Source organism: Pimephales promelas, chromosome 4 (genome assembly GCF_988280905.1).
Source record: "Pimephales promelas chromosome 4, fPimPro1.hap1.1, whole genome shotgun sequence".
NCBI classification, from domain to species: Eukaryota; Metazoa; Chordata; class Actinopteri; order Cypriniformes; family Leuciscidae; genus Pimephales; species Pimephales promelas.
Window position 1 is genome coordinate 13,927,150 of NC_142772.1, and position 10,865 is coordinate 13,938,014.

A 10,865-nucleotide genomic window follows, 5' to 3' on the forward strand; every position below is an offset into this window, starting at 1 on the left:
GGATATAAAGAAGGTTGCATGGTAAATATGAGAGAGCATTGAAGTAAAAATCCATTGCACTCCTTCGCCCCGCCTGAGTAGGGCGCTGGTCGGGCCATAGGACTGGAAAATGCAGTGTCCGAAGAAGTGCTCGGTATTGTTGATGCTGGCGGAGCGGGAGGTGCGGTGACAGGTGAAGATGTCAATACCCTCTTCAACGAATCCAGCAGCTCTTGAAAGGGATCTGAAACACTCATGTTGTTACTGTTCTTCGGTCCGGGCTAACTGTTACGGAAGCAGACGGACAACAGGGTAAGTAATAGAGAATAGTCTTTAATTTAACAACAGAATGTCAGGAACCCTCAATGGGCAGCAATGGAATGGAAATGGCAGAGTTCAGATCAGAGCAATTCTTGAGACTAGTCCGTGAATGGATAAGTGAAATATTTCTTTCGTGGACTCGACAGGCGGAGATTCCCAGATCCACACCGTAGTGTGAGACAGACAGGCGGATGGCACACACACACGCTCCCTTTGAAGGAACTGGAAAGCTTACGGCTTGCCCACCTCTGAATCGTAGCTCTGGACAGACTGGAATTGCCACAGAAAACTGGTAAGGAAACACAGGTTAGATTTGGTAGTGAAACTCGCGGAGAGAAGCACTATGAGTCCGCTTCGTTAGAACGAGCCCGGACAATGAGAGGTGCGTGATGTGTGCTTATGAAGCAGTGTAGTTGATGAGGTGCAGGTGTCTCTCGTCAATACTCTGGTGACTGTGATCGCTGGGTGATTGTGGTGGAAGAACCTGGCCAATCCGTGACATTACCCCCCTCCCCAGGGCCCGCTCCTGAGGGCCGAGGTCTCCGACGCCGTGGTGGTCTGCCTCGGCCACGAGGTCCAGGATACTGAGGATGACTGGAATGGAATTCTTCTAAGAGCGTGGGATCTAGGATGTCGACTCTTGGAATCCATGACCTCTCCTCTGGTCCGTATCCCTCCCAATCGACAAGATATTCCAGATGACCACCACGACGTCGGGATTGAAGGATTTCTCGCACAGAGTAGACGGAACCTTCTTCCAGCATCAAGGGGGGAGGAGGTTCCTCTTCATGACCAGGTTCTGTGGAGGGAATCAGAGGTTTGTGAAAAGGTTTGAGCAAAGAGATGTGAAATGTGGGGTGAATTTTGTACTGCGGTGGTAGCTGGAGTTTATAAGTGACGGGATTGACCTGTTCCAGGATGGTGAAGGGACCAACAAACCTAGGACTAAGTTTCTTGCAGGGCAGACGCAGACGGATATCACGAGTGGAGAGCCAAACCTTATCTCCCGGAGCGTAGACTGGACCCGAACTCCTCCTCCGGTCCGCTACTATCTTGGATCTGCGAACTGCCCTCTGCAGGTGATGGTGAGCTTCGTCCCAAACCCTCTCGCTCTCCCGGAACCAGTAATCCGCTGCGGGGACCTCAGATGGTTCACCATCCCAGGGAAATAGCGGAGGTTGGAATCCGAGTACACATTGGAACGGTGTGAGGCCAGTCGTGGGTTGCCGCAGTGAATTTTGGGCATACTCAGCCCAGCCCAAGAACTGGTTCCAGGAGTTCTGGTGGCCATTACAGAAAGTCCTGAGGAACCGCCCCACTTCCTGGATCTTCCTCTCCGTCTGGCCATTGGACTGAGGGTGATAGCCAGAGGAGAGACTGACTGTCACACCTAGGAGTTTAAAAAACGACTTCCATACCCTGGATATGAATTGGGGTCCCCTGTCCGATACGATATCTTCTGGGATCCCATAATAGCGGAAGACATGATTGAAGAGAAGTTCAGCAGACTCCAGGGCAGTAGGAAGACCTTTCAAGGGTATTAGTCTGCAGAACTTAGAGAAATGATCTACTATGACGAAGATACAGGTATTTCCATCTAATGAAGGTAAGTCGGTCATGAAATCTACTCCTAGGTGTGACCAGGGGCGGTTAGGGATTGGTAAGGGATGGAGCTTCCCTGCAGGTAGATGTCGGGGGCTCTTGGACATGGCACACTCCTTACAACCTCGTACATACCTCTTCACATCCCCTGCCAATCCCGGCCACCAGAAGCGTTCGGATAGCAGCGAGATGGTGTTGTTGGCCCCAGGATGCCCAGTGCCCAAGGAGGTGTGAATGGTGTGGATGAGATCTACCCGTTGTGCCCTAGGGATGAACTGACGGTGTGGTGGGCAGCCCGGTGGAGTTAGTGGGTTAGGAGTGGCGACGGCTGGAGGAGCAGACCATTCGATGGGACTGACGATGATATCTTCGGGTATAATAGATGTGGTTGTCTCAGGAGTTTCTGTGGAATCATATAATCTAGATAAGGCATCGGCTCGAATATTCTTAGGACCAGGACGATAGGTAATGGAGAAGTGAAACCTTGAGAAGAATAATGACCATCTGGCTTGACGAGGACAGAGACGCTTCGCATCACGGAGGTACTGGAGATTCTTATGATCAGTTATGACTTGAAACGGATGAGTGGCACCCTCCAACCAATGTCGCCACTCCTCTAGGGCTAGTTTGATGGCCAGGAGCTCACGATTGCCAATATCGTAGTTCCTCTCTGCTGGGTTGAGTTTCCGTGAGAAGTAGGCACATGGATGGAGTAATTTTGGTGTTCCATGAAACTGAGACAGGACGGCTCCCACACCAGACGTCGAGGCGTCCACCTCCACGATGAAAGGAAGTTCTGGATCGGGATGTGTCAGGAGAGGTGCTTGAGTGAAGGCGGACTTGAGAGATTGGAAGGCTGTCGCCGCTTCGGGGTTCCAGAGAAGACTCTTGGGTTTCCCTTTGAGCAAATTGGTGAGTGGAGTGGTGATGATGCAGTATCCTTTTATGAAGCGTCTGTAGAAATTGGCGAATCCAAGAAATCTCTGGAGTTCCTTAATTGTTGTGGGTTCTGGCCAGGTAGTTACGGCAGTAACCTTCTTCTCATCCATACGAACCCCATGACGGTCAATGAGGTAACCCAAGAACTGTACAGACGGGAGATGAAAGGAACACTTCTCTGCCTTCAGGAACAGTTGATGAGCTCTGAGGGTGTGGAGGACCTCCGCAACATGGTGGCGATGTTCGTCTTCACTCCGGGAATAGATGAGGATGTCATCGATATATACAACCACGAACCGATGCAGAAACTCCCGGAGGACTTCATGTATGAAGTTCTGGAACACGGAAGGGGCGTTGACCAGACCATAGGGCATCACGAGATATTCAAAGTGACCAGTAGGGGTCACAAACGCGGTCTTCCATTCATCCCCTTCTCGTATTCTCACCAGATTGTAAGCGCTGCGGAGGTCCAACTTCGTAAAGATGGTAGCAGAGCGAAGTTGTTCGAGGGCCGCAGGAACGAGAGGAAGGGGATATTTGAACTTGACTGTGCCTTGGTTCAGGGTCCGATAATCAATACATGGCCGCAGCCCTCCATCCTTCTTGGCGACGAAAAAGAAGCTGGATGCTGCGGGAGATGTCGAATGTCGAATATACCCTTGACTGAGGGCTTCCTGTATATACTCCTCCATGGCCTTGGTCTCTGGCAGTGACAACGGGTAGATCTTACCTCTGGGCAAAGGAGCATTTGGAATCAGGTCAATGGCGCAGTCCCATGGCCGATGAGGTGGTAGCTGGGAAGCTCTCTTGGGGCAGAAAACATCTTGGAAAGATGAGTACAAATCAGGAATCTTTGTAGATTGTTTCTCGAGTGGACTTTCGACGGACGTGACATAGACTGGAACAGGATTTGGTATAGGACGTGGAAGACATGGAAAGCATCTGGTTAAACATTCCTTTCCCCACTTTTTCACTTCCCCAGAACCCCAAGAGATGATGGGATCGTGCTTCACCAGCCATGGACGCCCAAGTATAATATCGGCGTTGGCTCCCTCCAGAACCAGCAACTGAATCTCCTCCTGGTGTAGGGCTCCAATTTGTAGACTAATGGGTTCACATTTCCGATGAATACGGGGACGTGCAGTGATGGACTTGGTTATGGGTTGGATCTGGTACACATTTGACGAGTCTTCGGTACAGAGCTGGAGCTGGCGACAGAGGGTCCCCGAGATGAAATTTCCTACTGACCCTGAGTCGACGAGAGCATGAACTGAAACAGAGAACATCTGGGTAGTAACTTGGACACAAGTAGTGAGCGGGTGCATTTTCTCTTCTTCAAAGTAGGATACACTCACCGAGGTACGTATGGGACGAATTGGACAGTTCACCCGAACATGCCCACTGGCTCCACAATACATGCATAGACCCCGGGTCAGCCTCCTCTGTCGTTCAGCAGCGGTGAGTTTGCCAGCATCTATGATCATGGGTTCTGGCTCTGAAGGCTTAGTGGTTTCGGATGGGTGAAGGAGAGTAGTAGTACTAGAATGAAGCTGATAAGATTGTATACGGTCTGAACATCTTATGGAGTGTTGAATGAACCTCTCGAGCCCCATACTATCATCCAATGCGGCTAGCTGTAAACGAAGTTGGGGGTTGAGACCAAGCCGGTAGGTGATCAGTAAAGATCGCTCGTTCCATCCACTGGCTGCAGCTAAAGAGCGAAAGCGCAGAGCATACTCCTGGGTAGACATATTCCCTTGAGATAAGTGATAAAGTTGCTCACCAGCTGATATCTCTCCATCAGATCGGCTGAATACCTCCTTGAAGTGGGAAATGAAGGATTGGATAGAACTAATAGCTGGGCCAGCCTGCATCCAGATAGCTTCAGCCCATTGGAGAGCTGGACCGGTAAGTAAAGACGTGATGAAAGCTATTTTAGACTGATCTGTAGGATATAAAGAAGGTTGCATGGTAAATATGAGAGAGCATTGAAGTAAAAATCCATTGCACTCCTTCGCCCCGCCTGAGTAGGGCGCTGGTCGGGCCATAGGACTGGAAAATGCAGTGTCCGAAGAAGTGCTCGGTATTGTTGATGCTGGCGGAGCGGGAGGTGCGGTGACAGGTGAAGATGTCAATACCCTCTTCAACGAATCCAGCAGCTCTTGAAAGGGATCTGAAACACTCATGTTGTTACTGTTCTTCGGTCCGGGCTAACTGTTACGGAAGCAGACGGACAACAGGGTAAGTAATAGAGAATAGTCTTTAATTTAACAACAGAATGTCAGGAACCCTCAATGGGCAGCAATGGAATGGAAATGGCAGAGTTCAGATCAGAGCAATTCTTGAGACTAGTCCGTGAATGGATAAGTGAAATATTTCTTTCATGGACTCGACAGGCGGAGATTCCCAGATCCACACCGTAGTGTGAGACAGACAGGCGGATGGCACACACACACGCTCCCTTTGAAGGAACTGGAAAGCTTACGGCTTGCCCACCTCTGAATCGTAGCTCTGGACAGACTGGAATTGCCACAGAAAACTGGTAAGGAAACACAGGTTAGATTTGGTAGTGAAACTCGCGGAGAGAAGCACTATGAGTCCGCTTCGTTAGAACGAGCCCGGACAATGAGAGGTGCGTGATGTGTGCTTATGAAGCAGTGTAGTTGATGAGGTGCAGGTGTCTCTCGTCAATACTCTGGTGACTGTGATCGCTGGGTGATTGTGGTGGAAGAACCTGGCCAATCCGTGACAACTTTTAAGACCAACAATTTTTTTTTGTGACTAGATTTAAGATTAAATGTTCTAGTTTTAATGCAATTTTCACTAAATGTATTTATTATTCAGTTTTTATAATAAGTAAAACCTGCATAGCTTTAAGCATTTTTGTCTAATTTTAAGACCAACAGATTTTTTTTTGCGACTACATTTAAGATTAATGTTCTAGTTTTAATGCAATTTTCACTAAATTTATTTATTATTCAATTTTTATAATAAGTAAAAACTACATAGTTTTAAGCAGTTTTGCCTAGATTTAAGATTTAATTGCATTTATCAGTGACTAGATATTTATGCTATTTTCAAGAATTCTTATCAAGTCAGTTTTGCTTACCCCATTGGCAGATTTTTTTTTGCTTGAATTGAGTTAACTTTAACTAGATTCAAGTGAATCTTGATTATTTCAAGAAAGGCATTTTTTGCAGTGTGGTGCGTTACAAAGGCCAAAGGGCATTCTATTAAATTCAAAGAGGCCAAAAGGTGTACAAAAAGCAGTCTTGAATTTATCTTTCTCTGCCACCGGCACCTGGTTGTAACCACTGGCCAGGTCAAGAGTGGAGAACCACCTTGCCCCTGATAACGCATCCAATGACTCCTCAATTCGAGGGAGGGGGTAAGCATCCTTTCGAGTTTTCGCATTTAGTTGCCTATAGTCAACACATAACCTTATGCTACCATCTTTCTTTGTCACCACTACAATTGGGGAGGAGTAAGGACTACTACTCTCCCTAACAACCTGACTATCCAACAACTGTTTAATATGCGTTTTCACCAAGTCATACTGTGATGGCGGAAGACGGCGGTAAGGCTGGCGAACAGGGACCTCATCCTGCAAAGGAATCTCATGGGTAATCAGATCGGTACACCCTAAATCTCCCTCATCTTTAGAAAACAGACTAAAATACTTAAGAAGGAGAGACTTGGCTTGAATGACTTGCTCCTCTGTTAGCCCATCAAAAGAGGGAAATTCCAAACCTTCTACACTATTCTCAGTCAGGACTTGTTGAGTAGCTATACAAGCCACACGTTCTGAGGCCATCTGACTGACAGAAAATGCCAGTGAAGCTGGGGCTTCCACGGCAACCGAAGCCACCTGTACTGTACCCACCACTCTCCGAGGAGGAAGCCAGACGTCCAAGGAACTTACGTTGGTAATAGGGGCATATAATGTACCATACTCTGCGTGTAAAAGGGTAGGTGAAATAAGCAATCCCTCTGGAAGAGTACCCTCATCAGGGCCCAAAGGCTCTAACAGAAACTCTGCCAAAGGAAGTTGGGGGCATGTGACGGGCACCATGGAAAGGGTTCCAGCAGAAATACAAATGGGTCTGTCACCTAGTACTTTTACTTTGAATGCTACTGTGGAATTAGTTATTGCCTCAGTTTTCTCACACTGACGAAGTGCACGCCTAACCATGGGAGCCACAGATTGTACTAATGGGGTCTGAAAAAGACTTGTACCAAATTGTTGAAACAGTCTCTGATAACACTCCCTGAGGACATTCATCCCCAAAATACCAGGAGTAACAGTCTTACGGGTTTGCAGGGCTACATTCACAGGGTCCTTGACCAAGATACCCCGCTTTGGGATGCACTGATTCAGAACAATCACATCTAGTTCGACGTAGCCTACATAAGGTATGTCAAGTCCATTAGCAGCTTTTAGACCAAGCCACTCACAATCCTGTTTCTTTAAATGAGAAAAACATCTATTGAAAAAACTCTCGGTCACAGTAGTTACCATGGAGCCGGTGTCTACTAAACATGGAACATCAACATTACTCATCTTCACACTTAACATTGGACATGGCCCTACTAATCGATCATAAACTAAAGAATCCAAAATGGAGCCATCTACTGTTCCTCCCAACGCGTGGCTCTGCACGCTGGGGGTCACTAGTTTTCCGACTGCCTAGTTGATTCCCTAATGGATACACCCCCAGTAATCTGAGTATCCAGGACAGTTTCGCAATACCTGGCTATATGCCCAGGCAAGTTACATCTAATGCAAATTGGCCGGCCATCAGATGCACGTTTAAAACGATTATTCTTAACTGAAGGTTTACTAGTAGCAGGGGCCAGGTGTTTTACCAATAAATCCAATTGTGCTTGTTGTTTAAGAACCATATTCTTAAGTTCAGTCAACTCTGAAGATGGCTGGACAGAAAGAACCTCACAACTAGGTGTAACCTGAACCTCACAAGTATGAGGGGAAGGGCGTACTTGTTTTTCCCTACTGGGCTGTCCCTCTTCTACCCACTGAATGGCCTCCCGCCGTACTTCCAGAAGTGACATAGTCTCCTTATCTCGTACCAGCCTTTTTACCTCCCTACGAAGCATAGGATCACGAACATTTTCACAAAATTGATCTCTTATAACAATCTCCGAGTTTGGTATCGCACCCGGCTTACATTGCTCCACCCTCTCCATTAGAGCCAATAGGGCATGTGAAAATTCATGTAATGACTCCCCATCCCTCTGCTTTCGATCAAAAAACTTTTGTTGCCAATAGACATAAGATTTTGAGCATCCATACACTTCTTTCAGGACATTAAAAATTTGCTCAGAATTCTCCCTCACCCCCTGAGACCGGTATTTGATCTCATTTCGAGCCTCCCCTTCTAGGTGGTCCAACAGAAATAAAGCCTTATCCAATTCAGACATATACCTTAACCTAATGCAACTCCGTGCCTCCTCTATCCACTCCTCCACCGACAGTGCCCCAGCAACCAAGGATCCCGAGAATTTTGGACATTTACGTTCTCTAGGGAGGTAAACAGCTTGCTCTCTACGAGAGGATACCGTATCACTCCCACTAGCCTGTCCCTCCCCCGCATCCCCACTTGGCCTGGGCACAGACAGTCTCTGATTCTCCAACTGAAGCTGCTCCACTTGAGCCCGCAGTCGTCGTAGTTCGTCCTCCATTTCGAAGGCTTGACAGAAGAAGGTCCCACGAAGAAGCACTGGTCCTGCTAGCCGCTGTTCTCCTCAAAAAAAAAGAAAAGAAAAAAAGAAAAAACAAACAAAAAAACACAACAAGCAACTTGACTGCTCCCAAAACCAATTTAGCTCGACCCTGCCGACTACGCCAAAATGTGACACCCGCTAGGGCCCCCCAAAAAAATGAACACCAAAGACAATAAATTATAAAAAAATACAAATTTCTTTATTAAGCAGTACTGTAAAATTATTCAAAACATAAACTGCTTCAGCGGATGGGGGCAGCAATTTCTCAATTGGTCTGGCTAGGAATACAAAACAACTTGAGTTACCTATACAGGGGACACTTCATTGCATTGAGTGATAACCACAGCAAACTCCAGTAAGCCCTTCATTACAACAGGATACACGTGCACAATGTGGCAAACACACAAATCAAACCACCAGGCCTATAAGGGCTCTGTTAATCTGTACTACCAGTTCACCACCCGATCACGATGGAAAACTACCCCCTGGCAGCTTAATCAAGGATGGAAAGCAGTTGGTATTACATAATTGATTCAAAGAAAGAAACAAAAGAAAAAAAATGGAAACATAAATAAATAATTCCACTAGCCAGCCGCAAAAAAAAAACGAAATCAATCAATACTTTAAACAGAGAAAAAAGAACAAACAAACCAAGCTGGCTAGGAAATTCATTGCCACCAATAAGTCAGGGAGCAGTCAACTTCAGGCTTTTTTCAAAAAAAAAAAAAAAAAAAAACATATAAGAGAACAGCGACTAGCAATCAACATCCAACACCCTATAACAAAAATAGAGTATTTTTCATGAGTGTCAGTCCCATGCACATCACAAACAAACTCAAAATGAATAACCATACCTTTAAGGTGCACAATCAGACAAAAAACATGATGGTCCTGAATTTATTCCATCAGGCAAACAGTTCTAAAACATAGTAAAATATCCCTATTAACACAATTACCACCTCATGCCCACATGACACATAATGGATTCAAATACCACTGATTCATCTAAAAGAATTATTAAATCTATAGTTAGTGACTGCATCAACACAATAAAAACATCCATTGCAGTAATACAACAAAAAAACAGGTTTACCTTGCATCAAGGAAGAGTACATCACAGGACACCCAGTCCCACACGCTACTAGCCAAACGGCTAACTGATGCTGCAAGGACCCCGGCTGCCCTTCCATGTTGCCTGTCCTTTAAATTGGACCATCCTATAGGCAATCTGTACTGGGATTGGTAGTTACTTCCCAATTCCCCTCCCATTCTCCTGCTTATCTTGCTACATTTAGTCCTGTGTCTGGTTCAGATTTCTTATATTTCTTCAGATTCTTATATTTTACCTGACTAACAGTGCATTTCCCGACTGTAACTTTACTTCAAATTGTTTTGATTATGAATCAATTAAATCTTGACGCTGTTGATGTTGATTCTTGCGATTATCATGAGGACATAGTCAATATCTCACATAATTATTAGGACATATATAAGCCTAGAGGTTGTAAATAATTGTACACAATTTGCTATTATGATAAATTGTAATAATAATGTCTAATGAAATCATAACGGCCAATGTTATGAAATAATGCGACGTACATTTAACTTTATTGATGTCATCTGATATTTTGTAATGTTTACATTACAATCAAAAAACATAAATAAAATTATACAGTAGTCCAAACACTATAGGCTATTTACTTCTGATTTTGCAGAAATCATGTAAAAACGTTATAAGCCAGCAAACGCGATAGGCAACTTTATTATTAAAAAGCAGTCTAACACTTGACAGTAGTTCAGTAGATATGCAGTAACAGGGGAATACCAGTTATTTACGACAGTGCAAGTACACCACAGAGGCTCTAGAGGTCACTGTTTTACAAAAAAATCTGAGATTGCATGTTGTGGCTTTAAAGAGCCAATTGGCGGCCATTTAGAATGCAAGTCAAAAATAAGTAAAATCAATAAATCTACATAATTTATGAATTTCTTGACCCAAATAGTCTCAGAAACCATGTATTATGCAGCACTGTGGGCAAAACCATTAAAATGTTCATTTCACAGCTTTATTGGCCGACGGCAGCCATTTTGGATATCAGGCTCTCACAAAATTTCCCAAAATTTTTGTGAGGGGCACCCCGGCTCATTTTTTTCTTTAAACGTACAGTATGCGATTTCTGGCCACCAGGGGTCACTTATTTAAAATAATAACAAAAGACGTACTTTGATGACGTCGGGAAAGAGCGTGGGCTCACGGGAGTTGTTGTCGCTGTCAATGACAA

General features: G+C 45.4%; 1 protein-coding gene across 1 annotated transcript; it reads right to left on the minus strand.

The window, feature by feature from the left end:
* Positions 1 to 727: 727 nt before the first annotated feature.
* On the minus strand, positions 728 to 9,773 carry LOC148981651 (uncharacterized). The gene is made up of 5 exons (XM_089129774.1): positions 9,677 to 9,773; positions 8,285 to 8,603; positions 7,840 to 7,945; positions 6,103 to 7,306; positions 728 to 4,786 (listed from the first exon to the last, which is right to left on the minus strand). Exons 1-5 carry the CDS (start codon positions 9,771 to 9,773, stop codon positions 738 to 740), a joined length of 5,775 nt encoding a protein of 1,924 aa, XP_088985900.1. The 3' UTR covers positions 728 to 737.
* Positions 9,774 to 10,865: the final 1,092 nt, after the last annotated feature.

What these genes read in the sequence shown, in the direction of transcription:
- LOC148981651 (XM_089129774.1), bottom strand. Translation starts at nt 9,773, where the DNA reads ATGGAAGGGCAGCCGGGGTCCTTGCAGCATCAGTTAGCCGTTTGGCTA. An exon ending in GTACTCTTCCTTGATGCAAG is followed by an intron (nt 8,604 to 9,676) that starts GTAAACCTGTTT and finishes TTTTTTTTTGAG; the next exon opens with GAGAACAGCGGCTAGCAGGA. An exon ending in TAAATTCAAGACTGCTTTTT is followed by an intron (nt 4,787 to 6,102) that starts GTACACCTTTTG and finishes TATATCCTACAG; the next exon opens with ATCAGTCTAAAATAGCTTTC.